Below are 26565 nucleotides of genomic sequence, written 5' to 3'. Positions count from 1 at the left end.
GAGGAGGGGAGGTTGGACTAGTCTCTTTGGGAGTCAGGTAGTCGGATCAGCGTTACCCCTTGGGCATGGCAGCCGGAGACCACCATCCCTTATGCCCTGGCAGCAGCTGTTTATGGGAAATTGCACTCCCGGGAAATTGCACTCCTGCCAGTGCAAGGCTGGGAAGTAGGCAAAGGGCTGCTCCCTCACCTGGCTCCTGCCCAGCAGAGAGGCAGGGCTTGGAGCCCGCCCCGCTGCCTGCCATGCCAACTTCACACATCCCTTCAGGATACCCAAGTCCCTTCACAATGGTGTTTTCTGATCTTGCAAAATTTCTAATTAGACGTTAACCCTTTAATATCAAACTCTACTTGATCCTGCCTAGAGAACTATAGGATTTCCAGCAAATGCAAAACGTGTTGTAGGTGAAAACATGGCCTACTGAAATTAAAATTGCAGGAAATTTTTATGTCCGTACAAGTTTTCCTGTTTATACTTTTGATTTCTGAGGGATTGTTCACCTATTTTCAAAAAACAGTATCTTTGTGTTTTTTCGTTTTTGGTATTTTTCTTTGGAAATAGCATCACTTTTTACATACCATCTGGAGAAAATGTTTACTGTTTTCCAAATACCTCTTATTGGTACCTATCAGTCCTGAAAAACCAAAAGTGCTTCAGATCCTTCAGGAATCATCATTATGTTAATACTTCATAGACTCACAGAATAGCTGATGTTGGCAGGGACCTCTAGAGATCATCTAGGCCAACCCCTGTGTACAAGCAGGTTGCTCGGTACTGTGTCCACTCAGCTTTTGAAAATCTCCACAGATGGAAACCCCACAATGCTCTGAGCAATGTGTTCCACTGTTCAAGCACCCTTATAGTTTAAAAAAAAAAATTTTAAAATCCTTTCGTTTAAGCAAAATGTCTTTTATTTCAGTTTGTGTCCATTGCCTCTTGTTCTGTTACTGGAAATCACTGAGACGAGTCTGGCTCCTTCTCCTTTACTCCTTGCCATCAGGTATTTATACGCATTGCTAAGATCCCCTCAGCCGTCTCCTCTCCAGATTGAACAGTCTCACCTCTCTCAGCCTGTCCTCATGTGAGAATCACCTCTGTGGTCCTTTGCTGGACTCTCTCTAGTATGCCCATCTCTCTCTTGTACTGGGGAGCCCAACACTGGACACAGTGCTGCAGGTGTGGCCTCAGCAGTGCCAAGCAGAAGGAAAGGATCACCTCCCTTGACTTACTAGCAATGCTCTGCCTAACGCAGCCCATGATGCTGCTGGCTGCCTCTGCCACAAGGGCACATGTTCCACTTGTGTCCACTGGGGCCCCCAGGGCCTTTTCTGCCAATCTGCTTTCCAGCTCGGCAGCCCCAGCCTGCGCTGGTGGATGGCGTTATTCCTCCCCAGGTGTGAGGCTTTGCACTCCCTTTTGCCGAATTGCGTGATGTTCCTGTTTGCCCAATTCTCCAGCCAATCGACATCCCTATGGATGGCAGTACAACCATCTGGTGTATCACCCAGCCCTCCCAGTTTTGTATCATCTGCAAACCTGAGGACACGCTCTGTCCCATCGTGCAGGTCATTAACGAAGATGCTAAACAGCACTGGACCCAGATCCAGGTGTTGGACACAAAGTGTATTTGAACACAATCCTGTGAAGGAGCAGTGCATCAGAGTTAAAAAGCAAATCTTTGTGTGTGCATTTGGCTGCCATATCACCAACAAGTCTCACTGTCATGCCATTATCCAGGCTTTTGTCAGCATGAGCTTGAACTACTGCAAAAGCACAGCTAGCTGCTTTAAGCTCTGAGGTAATACTAGGTGGCACAGTGACTGAAGCTGTTGCCTTCCTGTCTGAAACAAACGGTCGTGCTATAGTGGCGCCAACAGATAGGATCCAACCTGCTGGTTTTAGCTCTAGAACTCCTAGATGGTTTGGGACTTGTTTACATAAGAGGTCACAGTTTTCCCACTCATGCACTGATTTCGCTAGCTGGAGCATTTACATGTGTTGACCATCTAGTACAAAAAGAGTATCTGCTAGCAGGAAAGCTTCTGGGAAAAAGCCTCAACAGCTGAATTTGCTGAAGGTGCGTTTGGCTTGCTTCTGGCAAAACTACCTATTTAAAAAAACAATTTGGGACACAGCTAGATTGAGGATCTTATTTGAAAGTCCCAGGAGATTTTTTTACATGATTACATGCTGAGTAAAAGAGAGAAGTTTGATTCCCTGCATAAATTATGACTATTAAAAACTGAATTATAAATTTAAATATTAATTATTATAATGAATCCTTTAGTACCTAACAATTATAGAGTGTTACAAACTCTGAAATAAACACTAGAAGTCTCTAAATAAACAACATATTTGTGGCCTGAAACTGGCATTTTTTCTTCTGTTGTAGGAGACATCAGGGCAATAGGCTTCAAAGCTCTGGATTTTCACTTACTCCAAAGGAAAACAAACAAGCGTCAAAGTAAGTAAGAGTCAGACCTTAAATCCCATTAGAATTCCCCTCTTTGATGGAATTTCCACCCTTCTGTTGCACGTTCTTCTGCTTCATTCTTCTTGTTCAAATTCTTCAAGATCCTATGCACTGGTGCACTTTTAGACCTCTCCCACATCTGATCTCTCTTATCTGATTTTCATTTTGCAAACTAGAAGTTCACGCTATTTCCTTTCTTATAGTTTAAACAAGGAGGCTCCAAGATATAGAAAGGCTAATCTCAGAATCCTCAAAAGTATATTTGTAACTCTCATTCTATTTCTGTTCTTAATTCTATATTGAACACCTTTTTTTTGTTGTTATAGTTATCTTTGATCCTGCTCAGGGCTCTCACAGTCTGTTTTACTTGGCTGTGAAGAACCATGCCCATATGTAGTGTTAAGACTGAAAGAAACCTCACAGCTGTAACTAGAGTGGGGCTGGAAAGGGGCTGCCAAAGCAAAACACAGGGCTGCCAAAAGATGACTTCTCTAAAGAATGCTTTGTTTCTCAGTAGTGCCTGGCTCATAGCTCAAACTAGGGTTAAGATTAGCGCTAGCATTTAGAGAACAAGAAAGCATGATGTGCAGGTGGGATGGGGCTGGAAAAGGAGAAATAGGGCTGCCAAAATAATTAGTCTCCCAGTAACATTAAGGCTCTGGACTGAGCCATGTCATGAGCCTTTGACTGAGCCTAGGCTTAGGTACAGGACTGGTGGAAAGGAAAAGCTGGAGCTCCGGTTGGAGTTGAGCTGCCAAAGGAAACGAAGAGCTGAAAAAAATAATATCTCCCTGAGGAATTGATAGTGCAGGGAAGAGCTGCTGGCTTTCCTAGGGCTCAATTTAGTGTTAAGCTTGGTAAAAAGCTCAGAGCTCCAGTTGGAGCAAGGCTGGAAAGAAGCTGCTGATAATTAGTTTTGCTAAAAGGAGAACGTTTAGCCTCTGGAAGGGCTGGAGCACCCTTGCAAAGCTCTGCCCAGGGCAAAGCTAGGATTAGGGCTGGAAGCATCCATTTCTGTAATTTATGTACAGAATACTGTATTTTGTGTTATCTGGCATGTGTGCACCTGCCTTAAAGCAGATAATGTATCCACGCAGAAGAGAGGTGTAACTCCAAGAAGTGAATGAAGGAGGAGATTTACCTCCCAGTTCAGACTAGACTGCTTTGCCATAAAGGGAAGGAAATTGAAAGGTCTTGAACTTCTTTACACTCTGTGAAGGGCAAGACTTAACTTCACAAGTGGCGAGTGGTAAAGGTAACAAAAAGGCCAGGAGCAGGGCAAAGGCAGAGAGACAGAGGCCATGGACACTATCTGCAGTCTGGCACAGCTGCAGCCGCTGCTGGTGGACCACTGAGGTCAAACCGCTGTTGCTGAGTCCACTGCAGCCTGCTTGGGTGCACTCGCTGCCAAGCCTCTCCTCCCTGCCATTTTAAACTCTGCATCAGCAAACGGAGCGGCTGACAAAATGGAGGGGGGAAAGCGCGGAGAACGAGATGGATTGTCATACTCCTTGGAAGTGAAGTTAACCTTGGAGGTCTCGCTTGGGTATTTCCACACAGCTCGTGCCACCTGCTGGCAAGCAGGCGCAACTGCCTCGCAGGGCGGGAAGCACCAGGCCGGCCCAGCCGCCGCCGGGCAGGCGCGGCGGCCTTCGCTGGCCGCCAGGGGCGGCTCACGATTTGGGAACTTCTCTACATGCGTGCACCGAGGGCACTACGGTGATCTGCGAGACCCTTATCTGCAGAGGCCAGGCCGGCCAGCTGCAGCTCGCCCCGCGGGGGCCGGCCTCGCCTCCCCTGCCCTGTCGGAGCGCCGCGGGCGGCACAGGGTGTGCGACCCACCCGGCCCCAGCGCCCGGCGGCGGCCCCGCTCGAAATGGCGCCGCAAGGGGCTCCGCGGTGGCGGGTGAAATGGCTGCTGGTCAGCGCCGTTCGCCCTGTGGCGAGGGCGGCGGCTCTCCTCCGCCTCCCGGTGGGAGCGGTGGCTACACGGCAGGCAACCCCCGATTTAGGGTCTGCGACATGCAGAGTGGCGTAAGGCAGAACCCGGCTTGAGGCGTCTTCCAGAACCTTCCCTGCCCTTACGAAAGATGGCTTCCGCGACCGTCCCGGACATTGCAGAGCGTCACTGCACCCGGCCTCCTCGAGCCAATGGCGCTTGCACGCTTTGGGGTCACGTGGGGCGAGCGAGCCAGTCACCGGGAGCGCGCGGAGCAGCCTGACGTCACTTCTGCTGCTGAGGCGTCTTTCCGCATTTGCGCGTGCAGTGCCTGAGCGGGGTCGGTGGGGCCGAGCGGGCAAGGAGCGGCCACGCAGGTGCGTGGGGACAGGCGTGGGGTGGCCGCGGGACGAGGCTGTGGGTGCCACGCTGGGGCGCGGCGGCGGACCCGGCGCGGGGCGGGAACGGGGTCTAGGCCCGGGCCGAAAGCGAGTGAGGGCCGGCGGCCCGGCCCAGGCCCGAGGTGGGCGCTGGCCGCCGCCCTGCCCCCTCAGGTGTCCTCCCCGCCCTGCCTAGGCTGGCATGGGTTTCCTCGTGCTTTGGTGCAGCAGGGGCTTTGCAGTGTTTCTTTACTGCTGTACTTGCCAGTTAATACGCTGGAATGTTGATGGTGTTTCGCTTTCTTTTTAACGCTCTGCTTTCGTCTATCCTTGCTGTTGGATCATCAATCTAATGCTTGAAGTTGCTTCAAGTACCAGTTAAAACAAACAAAACAAAAAAACCCCAGTATCACAGAGTTGGTTCTGTAAGTTGCTTCCTGCAAACTGTGTCATCCCGGTGGAAGAGTGGGGTTTAGTGGCAGAGATAGGATGCATCTCTGAAAGTACTTATGCTTATAAAAACAGGATTATCTAACTGAACTTCAAAGCAAAGTGACTTTTTTTAGCAATAGGATTCTTTTCTAATTTTCACTTCTTTGTGGTTAATACTGGCTATCCAATATTGTGGGTGCTCGTTTACTCATGTATGTTTAAAGTTACTTTTGTTTAGAATGCTCTTAAATTATATTGGACATTGTACATGTAAGCTATGAACAACTGTTTGAAAAAAATGTATTGGTAGCTGGGGTGTCTTGTGATATCGGAGGGTGTATATAGTCATAATTAAAGCATGTGTAAAGAGGGCGACTTGGGATTTTTCATGTGTAATGTGTGGAAGTAAGCTAGCAGTTTTAATACTACCTACAGAACACCCAGAGTGGTGTCTGCTGTTGATTTCACCATGAGTGGCATCAATGTTCTCTGGTCAAAACTGTACAAGATGACCTGAACTTGTGTTACGGGCTGTGACCTTGACTGAATGCCATGTTCATACAGCTAATTAATTCTTCAAAGGATAGCTTAAAATCTCTCTAAAACTTTTTCTACCACGTATGTTATGCTATTTACTCATTTGGGTTTACATATAGCTGAACATCATGTAAATTTGGAACATCTCTTTGACGGCAGAGTACTCCTACTGTGTTACATTTCAAAATGAAAGTTAGTTGTAGAAGTAACTCAAGCATAAGTACATAAAGGATGTTGATGTAATTTATACGTATGGAAAGTGGTACATCCTCTTGTTTTCAGGTAAGTTGTGAGAGATAAGTCTCTGGTGGAAATGTGAGACAAATATAGATAGAACAGAGTTAAACTGCATGTGTAAGAAAGTTTTTGCTCTCAGGTTTTTATTCTAGGGATAATACTAATTTCTATTACAGGCTGTAATGTAGTTGGCAATAAGTAGCAAGTGTACTTTGTTGTGTGAAAACCACATAACAAAATAGAAAGTCATATTTTCTTGTGCACTTGCAGGAACACAGTGTATTAAATCATCTAAGCAACCATGCTGGCTGCAAGGCTAGTATGCCTGAGGGCATTATCATGCCAGACTATCCGCCCCACCATTACTCAGACTCCCCCAGCTTTGAGGAACTCCAATATAAAAGCATACAGATTGTGGCAGCCTAACCAGGTAAGGTAATTCTCTTTCTAATGGTTTTGTCTGCCAATATTTTAAGGCCTGAGTGTTTTGCCAAAAGAATTGCTTTGCATGGAGTACCTGTTTTGAATGATCATGAGCCTTCTGTTTGATGTTCCTGCTCTAATTTACTGAAGGAAGAGTGTTAGTCAAAAAAAAAAAAAAGGGAGGGTTTAAGAGTAATTGAAATATCTTCTGTTCTGATGACTATTTCCCTGTTAAAATTATGGGATGAAAAAAGAACCTAAAGGAGGGGAGGTAGTGATGGACAAGCCTTACTATGTAAGGTGGGAGGAGCAGAAATTCTTGTCTGATCTCCTCTTAGCTCCCTGTTTCCAAGCTGGAGTCTTAAATATAATATTGAAGTAAAAACTTTCTTTTCAAAGATTTTAGTCCCAATATGTGTTTAGAGCTGTAGCCTAGGCTAGAGCAATTTTTGAACTGTGGCGGGACTATCATGGGCCTTACCAACGATTTTAAAACTGGACTGTTATCCTAAGATACCATCTGTTTATTCTTCATTGAGAGAAAATGTTTAATTTTTGGTTTCTGCCCAGGTAACTCTCAACTGTTAGGAGGTATTGCTGTTTTGTCACCGTCTTGGTGAAAGTGCCAATGGCAAATTCTTCACCTCTGTGTTTTCCTCTTAAGCACAGAAAACTCTTTTAAGCATTCTAAGTTTGTAGGTGTGTTGGGTTTTTTTTGTGTGTGTGTGTTCTTGTTGGCTTTTTGTTTTTTGTGGTGGTTTTATTTCTGTGTTGAGTGCTACATAATTACAGTGTTGGGCTAGATTTTGTTAGATGCAAAATACAACAAAACTGAAGTGCTATGGTAAACTTGGCGAATTTTATTTCTCTAAGGGCTGATGATAGCAATGCTTGTAGGTTTCAGGTTTTAGTGTTAAAACAAGCTCACCGCTTTGAGTGAGCCCTTGGTCGCTCCGGTGCCTCTATAATAATTTAGAAATTCCTGGAAAAAGTGGTAAGGAAGCTTCAAAAGTTGTTCCTGAACTTAAATATGAGTTTGTTCTGTGTTGGTCTTGCAGCTTACTAAGACTTTCAGCAGCATGCTATATTTATTTGGAGCTTGTCAGCCTCAAAAATCTTAAGTTTATAGGCCTTCATTCAAGGTTTGTTCTCTGAATCGAGGCTAGAGTTTAAGGCAAAGAATTCATTCTGCTTTCAAAATTTGATGTCTGTAAAGTATAGGTATTGTGCAAGGATATTTTTTTTACGTAGAAGCGTTTATGTAAAGAGTGGGTTTACATGTGAAAAAAATTTTCTAAAATAAAAAAAGTGAAGAGTATGCTTTTACATTTAAAAATAAGCCTTACAGCCTTGTTTATTACAGTGGGACTAGAGTAGAAGAAATGCAAACTGAAAACTTCAGCTTCTGAAATTCACTGCATTGGTTCTGTATTTGTAGTATGTGTGAATGTTATTCACAAAGCTTTCTAAACGTTAACGTTCAGTTGTTTTCTTTGAGGACCGTTGCTTCCTATCTTTAGGAGGTAAGCACAGGTAAATAAGAGACTATGTAGCGATTTTAAGTGTAGCAAGTAAATTGATAAGAAATGTCTTCTGTTTTATTTCATTGACTCTTTCTGATGTTGTTTCTGAATCTAACAGTGTTATGCCACCAGAGTAAGAACCGGTGTAAGGCGTGGAAAAATTGGCCAGGAAATTAAAGAAGCAGCGTTTGAGCCATCTGCAGAAGCAGCACTTAAAGGTAGAGTAGCTCTGCTTTAAATACTGAGAATCTTTGAAGCTTAACTTAAAACTTCCTGGAAGAAATTGGTTTCCTTCAAACCATTAAAGAGACTGAGAATATTGTTTCATACGTAAGTTTGCTTAGTGGTCTCCTTCAATGGACTGAAGATAGTTTCTCTGCTTGTCTTTCCTTGTAAAGTTTAAAGCTGCAAATGTGTTACAGTGTAGACAAATTTCTTATGGTCTCTATTTTAAGCTGCCATTGAGAACTGTTAAATTAAAAATGGTTGTCTCGTAATGGAGACATGGCTGCAGATATTAAAATATGCGAACACTTGCTTTGCTGCACCTAGTTTGTATGGTGTTTAAAGGAAGGATTTTTCTATGGTATATGTAGAGTTTGCAAAAAAAAAGTTTCTGGTGTTATGGCTATGTAAGACATTGGTTTACTATGCGTGCTAGTACATCTAGTGTGGATTGTAATTTCAGTGGAGTACAAAGGTATTTTTTAGATGGCACCATTCAGCAGAACAGGCTTGCAAATAGCGTATAATAGCATTGAATTGACAAATGGAATTTGTGTAGATTGGCTAGATAATGCATTGGCTATAACACACTAGGAAACAGTATAGTCTTTAAGAGTTTCACAACTGAAGGTATTTGGTCTCAACTGCTCTTACTTCAGTTATAACAGTATTTTATGATTGGTATTTATATTTTTAGCAGTAATCTGATATGTGACAGATAGTATGTCTAAAAATCAGATAGCAAAAACCAATAGTAAATCGTGTTGTTGCCCACAAGCTTTGGAAATCCCTTTTTAAATGGTTTTGGATCTAATTGCTACCAAAGAGCTCTTGAAGGAGTAAGCATCAAGGGCAGATGAATGAGAGGAAAAGACATAATGTCTAGTTTTTCTCCTGTTTTATAACTAGTTGGATAGTGAAAAGGTATACTAAATCAGCTGACAGGTGAACTCTTCTGTTGGATAACCTGTTAACTGGTTTTGTGTTGGAATACCTGTCACTATAATGAAGGTCAGTAAACCTGGCATGTTACTAGTTGATCTCTTGCTTTTTACTCTGTTTTATAAAGCTGTATTGTGTTGATAGGCTGAATCTAGGTTTTTCCACATGTAACTCATTGAGAACTGGTAACTTAGTGACTTGAAGTTAAGTAGAGCTTTAAGAAAGAAGCCTAACATGTATGAGCTATTGCAGATAAAACAAAACTCGTGGGAGGATGTTATTAACTATCCAAGTAAAAGCATTCATGAGCATGGATTTTTTTTTTTTGTTTGTTTGTTTGTTTTCTCGTACAGCTGATCGCCTGGGGAAATTTATTGTTGCTGGAGGGGCTGCTGTTGGCCTGGGGGCCCTCTGTTACTATGGAATGGGCATGTCCAGTGAGATTGGAGCCATTGAAAGAGCTGTGTAAGTAAGATGGCTTACTGTTTTAAGTAAAGAGCATGTTAAGTGAACCTCTGTCCTCTTTACATCCATCTCTTCTTTACCTGGTATCGCCTAGTGTAGACACAGCTTACATCTTTTTTAAGCTCTGAACAGACAGCCCTCACCTCTCTGCAGGATTTTAAAGCATAAAACTGAAAGCAAAATGTAAATTGCCCAAGCTTAAGTGGATATTGAATTGAGTTCCTTTGTTTTCCTAAATTCAAAAATTATTTGTAAAGAGTATATAAATATGTCTTCTGAGGTGTGCTACAGATAATTTATGAAGGGTAGTCTTGTGTAAAACGTATTGTTAAGACCACTTAGCCTGGTGTTCCTGTGAGGCTGTTCATTAAGCTTTAATACAGCATACTGGAAAGAGAGTCTCCTTTGAACACACTACTTATCTTGGCATAAGCCTTGCTCTGAAATATGTTTTTGCTTAAAACATTGGTGTATTGCTTTTTGGCCAGCAAAAACCTGTCTGTGATGGCAAAACTGTATAGTTACTTTGACTTAAAAGGTGGTTAGTGATAAGCATGGACTTGGGTGAAATCAGTGCTGGAGACATTTTGCTTTACTTTGCATTTGTATTTGGAAGCGACTAAATGCTTGCTAGTTATATCTATGAGACTTTCACTGATACAGCTATCTGTAATTTTTTTTCTCCACAAGCCTTGAAGTAATGGGTCAAAAGAGTAAAATGGTAGAAAATGTGTGCACTGTGTTTGTTTGGTATTAGCAGGGAAAGCTTCCTGTACATAGTATAACCAAATCACACTGCAGAAACTCTCATTCACGTCTAGAGCTGTTGCTATTGTTAGAGCTCTCAAAATGACATTCATGTCCTGTGGTGTCAGATAATCATGTGCACTGTGACTCAGCAATTTGTGAGCTGCTCAGCAGGCTACTTAGTGCCCAGTACACGTACTGTAGACATTTTTCCTTAAACCAGTTTGTTATACATACACCATTCTCTGCTTTTTTTTAACATTAACATTCATTTTTTTTTTCCATTCTCTGCTTTTTTTTAACAAAAGCGCTTGTTCTGTTTCCCATGTATGCTTCCTCCTTAGAATTGAACTATAATTAACATTATTTGTAATTTGCAGTATTTCTAGAGAGTTATGTTATTTTAGACCAGCAAGATTTAGAAGTTCAGCCCCCTGTTGTAAGGTAAACCCATGGCAGAAGTTGCTAGACCACACTATTATTATGAAACCTTCCTTACATCCACAGCTATGAACATACTTAACAGCTTGCTTGTGTTTTTAGTTGGTCTTCATTATGATACTGCTAATTGCGCAGCTATGTATGACTGCTTATTTTTCAGTATTTGGCCACAGTACGTGAAGGACAGAATTCACTCTACTTACATGTACTTTGCGGGAAGCATTGGCTTGACGGCACTGTCTGCTGTAGCAGTAAGCAGGTCTCCGGCACTCATGAGCCTTATGACAAGAGGCTCCTGGCTGGTAAGCTTATATTATAAAACCAAAAACATTTACTGAGAAAAAAACCCAAATGTGATGGTTGATATAAAAAATGTGAAATGTAGACTACTTGGTGAAAAGTAAAGCAAAACTTCACTTACACTATTGTCTTTATCCATGAAGACTACCTAAGTATTATAATGGTATTCTGTGATTTAAGATTTGGTGATTCTAATTACATGCTGACATGCACCTTTTATACTACTTTGATAGTTTGTCCAAGACACACTATGTGAGGAAAAAAATGCCATGCTATCCTTACTGGCTGTATTGAAGTAAGAACCTGTTATAAATAGCCATCTGAGGCTAATGGCACTATTTTTCTATCACTTTCTAAGAAGGGAAACTGAGGTCCCTGTGCATTCTTCCACCTCCCTTTGCTCTTCTGGTTACATCTTTGAAAGCTGTCTTCTGTTTGCCAAGGCTAAAACAATACTGGTCAGCAAATCATCCAGGCAAACTGCTAACAAAATGTGTCTGCTTAGTACATACTCAATGTGTTAAGTGGAGTAGAACAATAATAGTTAAATTCTAACACATAACTTTACAGAGATTAATTTAATAATGCGTCTGTGATGATAAACCAAGGTTGTACATTTCTGACCAGTTGCTAGCTGCTGAATGATTCTGCTCGGAATCATCAGTAAGAGGAGGCAATGAGGTTTAAAAATCATTGGTAGCAAAAGCATGTGAACTGACTATTAGCTTTGGGTGGACAAATGTAGAAGAAAAAAGTAATGCTAACATTTCACGTGCCTGAGTGAGGATTAGAGTAAGGGGCAAAGCCATATGTTTTCTTTCTCTTAGCTTACACACCTAAGAGGTTGTTGCCATCTTACTGCTAAACTTGAATTACTAGAAGACCGAGTAAAGGTAAAATGGGAATTACTGCAAGCTAGGATCTGCAAAGATTTGACTGTAATCTTACAGGAGTAAAACTGACAAATGCTCCAATTGTGAATTAGGTTGCTCTTTTCAGAATTACACTATTGACTTTTAGACTTGGATGTTAGAACAGAGACTGCATGTCCTAATCCTAACTTGAGCTCTGTAATGCTGTTTTTACAGGCAATAGGTGCAACTTTTGCAGCCATGATTGGTGCTGGAATGTTGGTCAGGTCTATATCCTATGAAAATAATCCAGCAGCTAAACATTTGGCTTGGATGATGCATTCAGGTATGCGATTTTAGTGTTTATTGTGGAGATGTCTATGCTTCACTGGGACCAGATTCTTACTTTAACAAAATTTTGGCTTTAAGGTCAATTTTTATATGCTGCTCTAGGAGAGGTAAGATTTTTCAGAGACCAGTGAGAACTCTTGAAGGTCAGGAAGATTTCTTAAGTGTCCTTAATACAACTGTTGTGTTTTTCATAATCTTCTAAAAGTCATGCTCAAGTTACTGTGTGCCACATTGCATAGAACTAATTGGTTTCATAGCTGCTTTTTGGCACTGTAGCTTCTGTAAGCACTAGTGTCTACACTTACTGTTCTTCAGCTGTACAGGATAGGAAATTATTTGAAAGCTTGACTAGAAAAATGAGATTTTAGTATTAAACTGCAGCTTCGTAGATACATGTTCCCACCAGGTACATAAGCTGTGAGTACAGATCAGTTTCTCACGAACGATACCTAGTTCAAATAACGGCTATAATTTTTCAAAACTGTTTTGCCAGAAATAATTTACGATTCAGGAAAGACACATGGATGTTAGGCGCTGGAATCATATTTGCCTCTAAAGACCTAATGCTTCTAGTAAGAATAAACTGTGTTTATTTTAGTGATTGTTATTAAGTTAAGCAACCTAATATGATAGTAATGGACTAGATAGAGGTTTCATACAAGACTGTAGCAAAAAGTCTGTCTTACTTCCCTAACTAATTATCGTAGCAGAAATCTGTCCTGCTTTTCAGTGTTGAGTGCTCCTATGACTATTATGTAGTGGATTAGTCCATGCTAAGTCTCTTACCAGCTGCGTTTTGAACAGATCAATATGTTGACTTTTGTTAGTCTTTCTTCCAAAGACCAGCTCCCTGAAGTACTCTTCAGAGCTAGATAAAAGTAAGTCATGGAATTTAAGGTTGCAAATTATTTTGCTCCCTTCTAGACAAGCGCACAATCAAGTGCGTTGATATTTTGTCATGTAAGTAGCTTAGTTTGAGCCATGTTATCTGACTGTGGGGGGAATGTTTTGGCGGGTGGTATTTTTACCAGAATGGTTTAAATCTTATGGTTGTGTGTGTTTTCCTTTTGCCTAGGTGTCATGGGTGCAGTAGTGGCTCCTCTAGCCTTCTTGGGTGGTCCTTTGCTGATCAGAGCTGCCTGGTATACTGCTGGAATCGTCGGAGGGCTCTCAACTGTGGCCATGTGTGCTCCGAGTGAAAAATTTCTGAACATGGGAGGACCACTTGGAATAGGCTTAGGCTTCGTTCTTGCCTCTTCAATTGGTAAAATACTGGTTTAATACTGCCAGATAAAGTAGGTTATAAACTTAAGCTGCTAAAATGTAGCTCACATTTGATTGCACACTGGTCTGTCCAGTTAATATTTGCCTTAAATAGCCCTTACAACTGTAGCACAACAGAAAATACTTTGTTAAATTTGTTCTTGAAAGCAAACATGAAGTTACAGTTCTGGCAAGTGTTTATCTGACAAATGGCCGATAGTGGTGGCTTGTATGTTTAGTCACTGCTAGTGGCTAGGGAAGACAGTAAAGGTGATCTTAATTCTTGATCCACTTGTTGTTCTTCCTCATGTGTTTCTAGGCATTGTTTTAGTCCTAGGGACAGAAATATGTTCACATGAAGAAAAGTACACGTGATTTTCTAGAGTGTTTGAAATTACTGGATCAGGTTGTATACGTGAGCTCTCCAGCTCATGTATTAAAGCTCTTGGTATTAAAAATGCACCACAAATTGAGACTTGAATACTCATTGAAAAACATGTGCTACAGTAACTGAAGTTTGACCCAACTCAGAGTAGCAGATACACACAGTAGCTTTTTTTAATACTATTGTACCTTCCTCTTCAGGGTCCATGTTCTTGCCTCCTACTTCTGCTTTTGGTGCTGGCTTGTATTCGGTAGCTGTTTATGGTGGATTGGTACTGTTTGGCATGTTCCTGCTCTATGATACGCAGCATGTTATCAAGCGTGCAGAAACTATTCCGTATTATGGTGTAACAAAATACGATCCAATCAATGCGTAAGTATTCTGTGTTAACACAGCTGGTCTCAATGTCTCTGTAAGAATTTGCTCAAGCTATATCGAAGTATGTTTTAAAAACAGCCAGATCTTTTTACTGTTCAAAAGTGTATTGTTGTTAAATGTGAAGAATCACAGGGTTTAAAAATACAATGTGAAAATAGCTAGTGGAGTTAAAGCTGAAACCATCTGCCTGAAATGAGAGAAACAGGACTGAATGTGTACTTTCTAAAAAGTATTTTTGTTTTCTGAAGCATTGCTGGAAGAATTTATGGTTGCTTTCTGAAAATACCGGTCAATAGCAGCTGAGATAAAAAATGTTAACTCTTTCATAGTGACTTAATATTCGCTAGTCTTTGTCACTAAATAAAAAAGCTTTAACAGTATGATAGGTAGGGAAGGAGGGATTCATTGACTCTCAGCAAAGACCAGGTCTGACTAACAAGTAACTTGCTTGTAAATGTTGCCTGTCTGATCTTAGGTGAATTGTTAACCTCGTTGATTCTGGTTTCTTAAAATAGAAAAATACCGACCTTCTTCAAAATTCTTGGAGATAAACAGATAAAAGCACAGCATAAAAGCAGAGGGCTATTGTATGAGAACAATATACTGTCTATTAAGACTTCTGTAAGTAGCTCTTGCTGGCAGAGACGGTAGAACAAAAATACAGGGGTTTTTTTGACATACTAAGCTAAGCACTGAGGACAACCATAGTTGGGTTTTGTTACAGATGCTTCATGAAGGCTTTTAAAAATGAAGTATAATGGTGTGAAACAGCAAATAATACTATTTCTGTTCAACAATATTGACTTTGATTTCCTGTTTCCTAGGTGCATGGGTATCTACACAGATACACTGAACATCTTCATTCGGGTGGCCACCATGCTTGCAGGTGGTGGAGGTGGCAGGAGAAAGTAAACCGAGACTCCTCTTTGCAGCTGTCTGACAGCCTGCCTAGTGCACGTACTAAATAAAAATTCATGGTTACAGGCAGTTTTGTTGCAAGTCAGAAGTTTAAAGCATTTCAGCATATTGTTTTCAGTGCAATATGATTCAGACTTAATAGTTTTTCTTCAAACACTTTTCCAGCTCTGTGTTTAAAATAGTGTGAACTGCTTCTAATTGTACATTATTTTGGGAAAGTAAATTATTTTTAATATATGGGTAAAATAGTCTATCTGCTTTTTAGTGGGGTTGGCAGCAGTTCAACTCTTACTTACTTTTTTTTTTTTACTGTTAATGCATAATAAAGGAAGTAATTTCTAAGCTGGTATCCCATATGCAGATAGGGACACAAGCTACTTCATGAAATGCTGTTGAGATGCATCAGTTTTCAGTTAAGATTGCGTAAATTATATTTTAGCTTTAATGACTTCTACCTGGGCAGAAATTTTAGAAAGGTTTAAGCAATTGTCAGAAGTGCATTGCATTTGACAGGTGAGGTGGCCAAAAACGATAAAGGAGACAAGATGAGGAAACTATGCAGCATTTGTCCCATATGAACTTCAGGCTCTTTCTGGAGTACACATGAGAACTCTTTGCTTTAATGTTGAATGGGTATAATAGCTAGGTTCTTTTGGTACTAGATTTAACCAACTGTTGAATAGCAAAAGAGGGGTGTCTGTCTTCCAGTGACTAAACTTCAGTATTGTGGATGAAGCCCCGTCCTTCAGAAGAGCCCCTAGTGGTGATCTCTTAGAAACCTGTACAGTTGGCACAGAAAGAGGGAATTGAGGATGACCTGCTGTAAACCCAAGTATCATAAATTTACCATACTGTTAGTATACTTTAGTCTGTTTCTAATTCTTCTCCAGATAGGTATGTTTACCTCGGTCTGAAAGAAATGTTCCCTATCAGTGAAATTCATTTAACATTAAGAAATTTATACTTAGTGAACTCTGTTGCTATATGTTGGAATAAAAGATGAGTTCTTGGGCACAAGAAAGTTTTGAGCTAATGTCAACAGCTCAGACTTTCAATTTGTGGTAAATATGCTATGTTTATGTATTGACTTACGGAACAATAAAATTCTAACCTCACAAGTTGACTACTCTTACTTTCCCTGTATTATAAAAATATTTAAGTACCCCTGCACTAATAACTTGATGAAGAGTACTATAAATATTTTTTTGGCTACAATTTCCTTTGTAAGAGAGTGCATATTCCTCTGTTTAAAAAAAAAAAAAAGTCTGTAAAGGTGATTTCCAGTTTCACTGGCTAGCATCTTTTTGGGGATGTTTCCCAGATGGAGAAGTTCTGATGTACGTTTGCTTCAAGTAGTTCTGTTAGTGTAACCTGTTGGCTACTGACTACAGCCAGTGCTGCTTTTATGTCTGTCATACACTAGTATTTTTAGTCTCTTCAGTCATAGGGAAGAAACAGTGGATTGTGAAGAACCTTGCTGCAACTCCTTTGAGCTCAAAGATTATACCAGACAGTCTAGTTCCTGGGCCTATTACAGCTGAAGGAAAATCTAGTACTTTGGATCATGTCAAGTGTAAGTAGCCTGTTTAGGCGTGTTTATCTTAAGAAATTTCATGTGCTTAATTTACGTATACTGTTGCTGTAGCTGAACACAACAGTGTGCTTGTCTGCAAATTCTCAAATCTACAGGGATCTGTCTTACAACAAAGTCTTCATATTTGTGCCTGTAATAAAAGAAAATTTGGGCAAAACTCCTTTTGTCTAGATTGTGAGGACAACGTTTTAGAGGTTGACAATGAACCAAGAGAGGGATCCTGGTTTGGTTGAAGTGGTAAGGTGTAGAACACAACACCCTATTTGAGGGACATGTTTGCATGGAAAGTAAGACCAACAGGAAGATCTAATAAACCTTCTAAGGAAAAAATGGGCCAAATAGTACCTGAGGAAGCATAAGCATTCATTTGTTCTGTCGTGTGAAAAATGTGGCTTGAATCATGTGGATGAGATTATATCAGTAGAAAAATACTCCGTTAGTGTTATCTAGTGTGGGCCTCCAAAAAGGGGAAAAACAAGATTGAGTTGTTCCTTTGCATTTGAAGTCCTAAGTGAAGAGTTAAGATTTCTCTTAATTAAGACGGCTCTAATTTGGGGAGGGATGAAAATTTAAAATGTGGTACTTTGATAGGCACAAGAACAGGTGCCCATTTTTTCAGGAGGAGCATCTGAGAGCCTTGTGCTGGCTTGCTGTCAGGCTGCTCCTGGAATTCAAATGGACAACTTGCAAACTTTCTAGAACTAAAAATCTGTTTAGATTTATGAGTAGAACTTACGAGGTTTTGGGGTGTTTTTTCCTCAGAGGTCTAATTGTAAAACTTGCGAGATTCTTTCAAGTAGGTAATATAGTCCATTAAGTATGTCTTGCTCAGCAGCTTTGAGAGCAAATACAGCTAAGGAAGAACTTCTTTTTCCCTGTCTCCTCCTAAACACCAAATACTGTCTATTAGGATAGTATTCCATCTAACAATACTATCTATTAGGATATTCTGTCCTAAACTTCAGATTTGTAAAAGCTGATCAATGCTGTGGTTAGACCCTCTTAATTCTTAATGCCCTGTTTCATATGCTTCTGTAAACTAGGAAGGGAAAATGGTTATTATTAGGAGAATATAAACTCATAGGAATCCAAAACTAGCTGAGGAGTAAAGCTTAATTTTTCTCTTGAATAAGGAATGTTACTTCATATGCTTCTGTAAACTAGGAAGGGAAAATGGTTATTATTAGGAGAATATAAACTCATAGGAATCCAAAACTAGCTGAGGAGTAAAGCTTAATTTTTCTCTTGAATAAGGAATGTTACTTAATTTATTTTGCTGACTTTATTTTGCCCTCTCCTTTGGAGGCCCTCGCTCACCACATTTTTGACAGTTGATTATAAAGTCAAACAAGGTTCTTTTTTTCCTCTCCTGATTCATTGTTGTGTCAGGTTGAAGAGCGTTATACATAATTCTATTCCCTATTGACTTTTAGTGAAGACACATTACAGAATTTTGCTGGGTGTTTTTAAACGACTACTTTTAAGGGGAGTGAGAGAAATCAGTCACAAAAGCAAGCAATATCAAATATTTTCACTGTTTCCTCTTTTCAGTAAAAAAACTCATATTTAAGGAAAACACATTTTAGTATTGTTTAGTGAAAAAGAGCTTAAGCAGCCACTTAACTGACAACAAATGCAGGAGAAATGCATATTTGTGTGTAAGCATAGCAGAAGAAAGGGAATCACAAGTTTCGTTAGCCAGAAACAGGACCATATTAGAATCATGATAAAATAGGGTAAAACCCAGGAACACAGTTCAAAGGGGGAAATTTCAAAGCTTGCCACAGGTTAATGGGGGGTGTGGTTAGTTCTCTCGAAGTCTTCAAGTCAGTTTTGGATTTCATATTATAGTGCAGTGGTTACTGGGAGCAATGTTTTAGTAGAAACTATGCAGGAGATTGGTCTGGATGGTCATGTTATGGCCTTTTTTGGGCTTGAGATATATGTCTGTTTAGTAATTACACAGTAGTGGCACTTGAGAGTAATCAGTTAACTGAAGCAAATCTGTCAATACTTTATTCACGTGGACTATAGTTGCATCTGTGAATTGCAAGAGAAGAAAGTGGGAGTGAGGTGGAAAAGGTTTTCTCGGTTTTTTGTTTGTTTTACAGATGGTAAAATGGAGAATCTACTGTTTGATGGCTGCAGTGATTCAGGATTCAATGACATTGGTAGTTCATAAAAGTAAAGGTGGACAGGATGTGTGCCCTGTTTCCAGGTTGGTTAGTCAGGTAGTCCAAGGCAGCAAGAATTGCTTCAAGAGCAGCATGGTCTGTCTTTTGCCTGTGTGCCCTTTCACATTGGAGCGTGTGTGGTGGTGGCATCTAACCGGGGCGGTGGGGCAGACATGGGTGTTGGCTGGAAGCAGTACTTTCCTTGGCAGAGAGTGTGTACAACAGAGAAAAAGAGCTCACCCAAAAAAAACCCAGCTGAAAGTGTAGTATTTCCAGGAGACACAAGGATTAAAAAGCTAAGAGCTTCCTCCTGAAGTTCCACCTGTGGCTCAGGGAATTAGCTAAAGTTCATTGTAAATGCCACCTAAGATAACAGTGGGAGAAGTGGGAAGGCAGAAAATGTTCTTAAGCAAACTGGAAATGAAAGACTAGAAGCAATGAACTAGGGTCATCTTCAGACTGGCATAGAAGAAGAAAAAGTCTTTAACAAATACGGTTGAAGAAGATAGAAAACTGTAAGACACAAGTGTCAGGGGAGTGGTTGGAGACAGGAGATAAAATGAAAACGCAGATGACTGTATACCCTGCTCACCTGTGACTTGAGGAATTCTTTGAGGAATTTGTACAATAGTCTTCCAGGAATAAACTTTATGAAAGGAGTAGCAAATGTTTTATTACATCTTTGCAGTTGAAAAAAGGCTGTTCCTGTTTGCCGAGGTGAGTTGGGGGCTGGAAAGGAAATTGAGTGCACAGCTAAGTATTTTTGAATCATCCAGGGGAATAGGGATGCATCCTTAGACTGGCGTTACTAATACTTCAAAAGCCACAAAGGATGTCTGTCAAAATCTTGAAAAAAGTAGTTTGAGTTCTTATTGTTAAATTAAGGTGTGTTCCAGAGCTGCTTTTTGCACTTGCCAAAAAGAAACTACATAAACTCTTAAGATTGCAGTTTTCATAGAGTCATCATTTCTGGAGGTGGTATGCTAATATATTGTAAGATTCATTAATATTTTGTTAAAAGCTCCTGCCATTCTAAGAAGAATCTGCATTCTGTATATGAGAATATCGTCTAACCAGGTTGAAGCAGCTGCTTGTGGCCTAAGGAGAATAAAAAGTTGGAGCAAATGGTCTTGTTAAATTTAGAGGTAAAAATAACTTTTGAGCTGTGAGAAAGCAGGGACCATTAAGAACTTTCAGGGCAGAAAGTTAATTTAATTCCACCTAGACTAGTTAGGGTGAATCAATGTAGTTCTCTGGGAGTATGTGCTGGCCTCTGTTTTCAAAGGGGAAGGTATGTAGTGTAGAAACTGCAGTCTTCTGGGTAACCTTGCTCTATTAAGGGGGGGCTTATAGCTGTATTTATTTTGCTTGGTTTTAACTTTCCTCCTGCATACAGTAGTGAAGGTGGCATAACAGATGTGTCCCCTTTCCCCCTGGTTGCTTGCATGATTTCTGTTCTCTCTATAGACTTTCAAGGCCTTAGATGTGATGAGGGCCAGTTTCTCTCGTAGCTGTAGGCCACTAAACAGAGCGTACCAAAATGAGGCAAGCCTTCAGTCCAAAAACATTTACATTGGATGCAGTGCTAAGTGCACTATGCGCAAGGGAAACATTTTCTTCTTGTGTTAGTCTGGTCCTCTAGTTCAAGCAAGATGTGATTTAGGAAACTGTTTTTGACAGCTAATCCACCAGAGCTCACACCTCCGTGATGGGGTGATGAGAGCTGTGTAACCTTCTCATTATGGAAGCACATCTGTTCCCGCTGTGTGTCACTTTTTCTCCCAGAGTAGGGGAAAAAAAACAGGCACCTAAACAGGGAGGCTTATCCCTCTTGCCATTCACCATGGCTCTAGAAGACTTGTCCTCCTTCCACTCTCAGCTACTGCTTGAGAAAGCACTTTTTGCTTTTTCCCTTCTTCATAAAGATGATAGAGGAATACAAGATACTGCTGGGTCTTTGTAACAAAATAACTAGTCTGGTTGCCCAATGCTTAATATGAGGAGGAAAAAAAAAAAACCTTCGTATGAGGAAGTGAAAAAAACTTAATATGAGGAAATGAAGAGGTACAATGACAAATGTCTGGGCAGGCATCTCATGCTTTTTCCTGAATAAATAAGGTGTTTAATTCAGCTGGCAAGCCTCCAAAGCAGAAAGTACTGTGCAGCTGTCAGCCTCTAGGGCTTCTGGAAAGATCTGTGATTGATCTGCATATTGATTGCTCTCTTAAAAACGTAGATAAACCCTGTCTGTAATGATCTGACAGGATGTGGTTTCAGGGATAGCAGAGGGAGTTTGTCCTTCTGAGTGGGTATAAATGCTCAGTCACTGTGGCCTCTTCCTGGTTCTTCTGTACATTCTGGATACGCTGATCATTTAACACAACCGAAATAAGTTGGTAATATGAAGTCCAGAACTTGAACTAATGCATTTAGAGCCTAAGGCTATCTGCATTTCTATAATGATACGAGTTTCAACTTCTCCCTGCCAGCTCCTAGGGAGGGACATTTGTCTGAGGAGAATGTTCGGTTGTTTGATTTAGTGTCAGCTACTTGTGTCAAGCTTGCATGAGCTAAAATCCCATGATCCAGTTCATTGGGCATCACTTCAATGCAATGAACACAGTCCATCCCCCAAAGCATTTATGGTCACCTCAGTTGTATTTATGTGACTAGGAAGGGGTGGAAGAAAAAACATGTACTTCATCAACAATGGTTTTACTTTCAGCTAGAAATTTGATGGGGTAGGAGAACTCTGCTGAAGCTTTTATTGAGAGCCCAAGTTTTGTCCAAATCCGTCTCTGGTGCTTTTTGCATTTCAGCTCAGCTTGTATTTATTCTCATTCCCTTGGGGCTCAAATATAATTTGCAAACTTACCTGGAATTTTATTTCCTTACATTGTTTTGGGAGGGGGAAGGAATCTTGATAAGTTACTCTTGCTCTTACAAGTTCTTGAGAAATCCTGAAGGGATGTATTGCTTAAAGAAATGCAGTTGTTCTTGTTTGGTTTTGCAGTTTGGGTTTTTGGGTTTTGTTTTTTTTTTTTTTATTGTGGCATCATTTTTCTTAGGAAATGTGGTGATGGATGAGGATGCGTTGTACTGCTTAGGAGGAAAAAGTAATCTTAATTTCTGGATGGGCCATCACTGCAATCAGGAATAAGGTGAATTGGTAGTGATGGTAGATGCATACCGACCTGTGTCCAGACTAGGTGGGATGGTGCAGTGATTTTTAGGCTTGCACGCAGTAAATGAAGACTTATAACTCAAAAGCAATTACCTTGATACAAGTAAATTATCATGCCTCTGCTATCTCACCGTTGCAGTGGTGGTGAGTTAGTGTCTAGGAAGAAGTCCAGTACTTCTGTAGATACCTAGACCACCCTGCAATTTATTAAAATGTCTAACCAGTATTTTTCATGGAGGTTACATTTAATCTTAGATTTTCCACTTAAATATTTAATTCTATTTTGTGTTTTCCTAACAGTTTTCAGAAGCTCTCTTTCCCCCCCAGGCAAATTCCTTCTTGGCCAAGTCATTTTCCAAGAAGATGATGCTGTCATGCTGTTTCTCTAAATGAAACTGTAGTAGTTAAAAAACAGAGTTCCAGTAGTTCTTTCTGGTGTTAGGACCACTGGCAAGAAGTGGGAATACATAATATATTACAAGATCACTCATTCATACAAAAAAAAACCCAACACCACTATCTTTCAGTTAAAGCTTAGCTCCTACGTACAAGTTAGAAAAAAGAAATGCTTTACAGTAGTGCTAAAGGCTTGTTCAGAAGCGTAATGGCAATATCTGCAAGAGCAGACGAAAAGGTGTCAAAACTGAGTGAAGGAATTAGCAAAGATAGCATGTCTTTCTGAACCTATTCCCATTCATTGGGTTGGCAAAGGAGAGGTTGTTAGATCTAAGTCATTGCTTTGAGACATGTTGGGTATGTGTGAATGAGACATTTGTGTTTCTGGAGTGTGTTAGTTCTGTGTTACACTTGTGTTCGGAGGCTGTTCTTGCTCAAGAAAATGGGGGTGGGTGAATGCTGGGTTAGTGACTGATCTCAGAGCCTTGTGCTAGCAGGTTACTTGCCTTCGTAGCAGCTGTCATTCCAGTGCTACATGACAGGTCTGAACAGCCATCCCTGCTGAGGGTTGCCACAGATTGATGTACTCTGTTTCCTGGGTTGTAAGAGCCCATCTCCATTTTATTACAATGACTAAAAGTGACTGAGATGGTTGAATGTTGAAATAAAAATCCAATTCTTACTTAAATACTATATGGAAGGGTTATTTAAATGCCTTTTTTTTTCAAAATAAGTCCATTGCAAAATTTGAAGTGAACTATGGCAACCATTTTTAAATTCTAAGTTTGATATAAACTGAAGACCATTTGTCGAAGAAAAAATAAGCTGCCTTACCAAATTCTTTTCAAATACTGAAGAGTAAAAAAAAAATTGTCCTGCCCTTTAATGTCATCAGAAATGGGGAGTAATCATTTTTGTCTTTTGGAGAGCAATCCAAATTGTATAAAGGCACCAGGCATGCAAAGCGTTACTGTTTTATAGGTGAACTATTATATAGATTTCATGAAGGCCAGTGCATGTTACCTCACAGCTTCCAGCAGTGTTAGAGGTGGGGCAAATCGGATGAAAATTGCAAAGCTTAAATATTTTCATGAGGTGAGATCTAAATTTCATCCTGTATTCTGCTGTGCAAACTGAAAATATGTACATGAGTTGGAGAACACTTTCATAGGAAAATAACTGATTTATATGCTTGCTAAAAAAGTGATTAAAAATTTTGCAGCTACTTATTTAAATAATCATTTAAAGTAGATTTACTTGAAACATCACAGAAATCCTTAGAAGCATCAGCTGTAGTCAATATTTAGGATCAGATTTTAATTTAATTGAAGAATAAACGTATGCTTTATATTTAATTTTCTTTGGCATACATAACAAAATAAGGAATTCTGTAAAAGGTGGGGAATTTTTAGCATATTCTGTTTGCATGTCACTGAGACGTGCCTGGACCTGCAAAAAATGCCACAGATTTTTATGGTCATAATTCTGTGAGGTGCTTCAATATTTTAGTGGCAAAAGGGAAGGATTTCATTTCTTCAGTCCTAGAAAAGTGGCTTGGTAACAGAAAATTTATTTAACAAAGAATTCTGATATTTGGAGTTTATTTTAATTTCATCTCTGAACAAAACTTCATCCCTGAATATCAGAAGGAAGATGTAATTTTATTTATGCAACAAGAAATTCAAACATTATAGAAAGAAAAAAAATACTGGCTGTAGTGCTGAAAAGGAAGGAAACGGAAAATGAGCAGGCGTGAGAAATGAGCTGAATGTGCTTTCAAGAACAGCAGTTATAGGACTAGCTAGAGCGTGTTCGATAGCTGACTGGATGTGTGCCCTTTGGGAAAGAAGGCAACATAGTCGAGGGCATAAGGCAGAGGAAGAGCTCTGACAAAGACAGAGTCGAGAACCACCCTGCTACCACTATTGTGTGACTTCTGAAGGAGCAGCAGGGATAAGTACTGGAAGGAAGGAAAACCAGCCCTTTACCAAAGGCAGGCATTTATCTTAGTCTAGGTAATGGATAACCAGCACCTGCGTAGGATCTTGGTAATGGAGGGAGGAAGGAAGGGTAGAGCTGGTGACGTTAAAGAATAACTCATCCTACCACAACAGCAACACATTCCTGAATGCCAGGGAAATGGGGAGACTGTATAGGCAGGAGTTAAGTGAGCAGAGGCTTGCAAAAATCACAAATTAAAAACTTAACTGATTCTCTAGTAGATAGGTGAATCTAATATATTAAAATTATGAATATTGAAATCAGAATAAGTATGTACTGAGCTCTGTGAATGTGAAGAGTATGCAAAAAGTAGTAGTGCAAAAAAGGCCATATTTTGTAAAAATTGATGTGACAGTTATGGTTATATCGACCAACTTTGAACCTTTCCTTAGGGAAATAATGAATATGTATAAAAATGAAACAAGATTAAGAGTGGATATTAAAATCTGCTTTTTAAAATCATAATTTAAAATTGATTATTTAAAGCACTTTAAATTGATGTCTTCCACAGTGCATGGGGGCATACTACAGTCCATTGTAGTCCCAGTCTATGAGATGCTAGTTTAATTACAGGCTTGACTTTTGCCATAGTTGTCGTGTTCCTTAGTATATTTGTCATACCAAAAGTCCCCTTGAAAAGCAGGGGATTTTCCCAAACACTTAAGCAGATAGCAACAAAAAAACAACAAATAAACAAAAACTGAAACCTACACTAACTTGAGCCACTTTTGGCCTTCCGGCCATGATTAGGCATCTCACACTGATGTATGTGGGTGTATTTGCTGGTATATACAGAACACAAGGCTTGCTTATACAAAAAAGGAAGGGAATGAAAACACGCAGTCATGAGGACGGACAGGGAAGTAGTCTTGTAATATATGGGTTTCGGGAAGGCAGTTGATGGGAGTTGGCATGGCTACAGCAAGGTGAACGTTGTGATGAATGGGCCAGGTAGCAAGGGTGTGCTGTGAAACCGAAATGGGGCTGCAGCTGTGGCCGGGCAGGGTGTGGGCTTCCTGGCAGCGGGCGAGAGCGGCTTTGCCTCTGTGGGGAGGCTGATGATGCACTTTGACAACTTACAATATTTCAAAAGCAAACTCGTTTCAGCTTTGCGTATGCATCAGCAGGTTTCTAGCCATAAGATATCATGCAAGATTATCCTGAATGGACAATTTAGCCCATGTGATGAGTGGGAAACTTTATGCTTGAACTTTCTCTCTCATGAGGAATGATGGTAGAGTCTAAGCATGTATATGATTTGAGACTGGTTAAAAAAAAAAAAGAACACTTAGGTTTTCATGCACTTGTATTTTGTTGAAAAGTCAAAATATTTCTGCCAGAAAGCAGGCTCATACCTTGGGGAAAAAAAAGCTTAAGTAAAAAAAAAAAAAAAGTCTTTTAAATAGTTGCAATAAAAAAATATTGTTCATCTATTACCAGGTAATAATAAATCAAAAAGGAGATGGGCAGAACCGGATGACAGAGAGAGAAAAAGGCGTGGGAGTAGCAGCAGGGATGAAAGCAGTATGAAAAGAGAATAGACTCAATGACAGAAACTGGAGGTGACTGTGAACACCAGGTGAGGAGTTATTTAAAAAACTAACCTAGATGAGCATAATTACTGGTACAGACATCCTGACTAGGCAGCCACCAATGGCAAATGTTGTAGGCAGATTATGTGAAATAAAGATTAAAAATCAACATAAGACTAAGGATAGTTTCTTTTATAGAAGGTGATGTGTCTTCAGCAGAATGGATGACAGTAAGCTGCAGATGCTGTACACATTGGAGAAGAGAAAATACAGAAATTGACTCTTCTGCCACACTCTGGAGTAGGAATCACTGATCCTCTCTGGTCTTGAGGGCCAAAATCACTTTGCAGGCAACATCTTTCTGTTTGCTCAACCAAAGCTGTGGAAATAGTGGCAGCCTCCCTTGGTAGCAAGCAGACTTGGAGATTTGTGGGCAATACTTCAGGCTCATCTGGCAAAGTCCTCTTTTCAAAG

General features: G+C 40.3%; 1 protein-coding gene across 1 annotated transcript; it reads left to right on the top strand.

Moving 5' to 3' along the window:
* Positions 1-6299: 6299 nt before the first annotated feature.
* Positions 6300-15204, top strand: GHITM (growth hormone inducible transmembrane protein; the record flags this gene model as incomplete). The annotated part of the gene is made up of 8 exons (XM_082002177.1): positions 6300-6428; positions 8063-8162; positions 9465-9576; positions 10925-11066; positions 12153-12261; positions 13342-13530; positions 14115-14286; positions 15117-15204. 8 exons carry the CDS (start codon positions 6300-6302, stop codon positions 15202-15204), a joined length of 1041 nt encoding a protein of 346 aa, XP_081858303.1.
* Between the last annotated feature and the right edge of the window lie 11361 nt (positions 15205-26565).

This window comes from Phaethon aethereus (assembly GCF_964289735.1).
Source record: "Phaethon aethereus genome assembly, chromosome: 7".
Classification (NCBI taxonomy): Eukaryota; Metazoa; Chordata; class Aves; order Phaethontiformes; family Phaethontidae; genus Phaethon; species Phaethon aethereus.
Note: the sequence above shows the minus strand (reverse complement) of the source record. Positions and strands in the feature narration are given on the sequence as shown.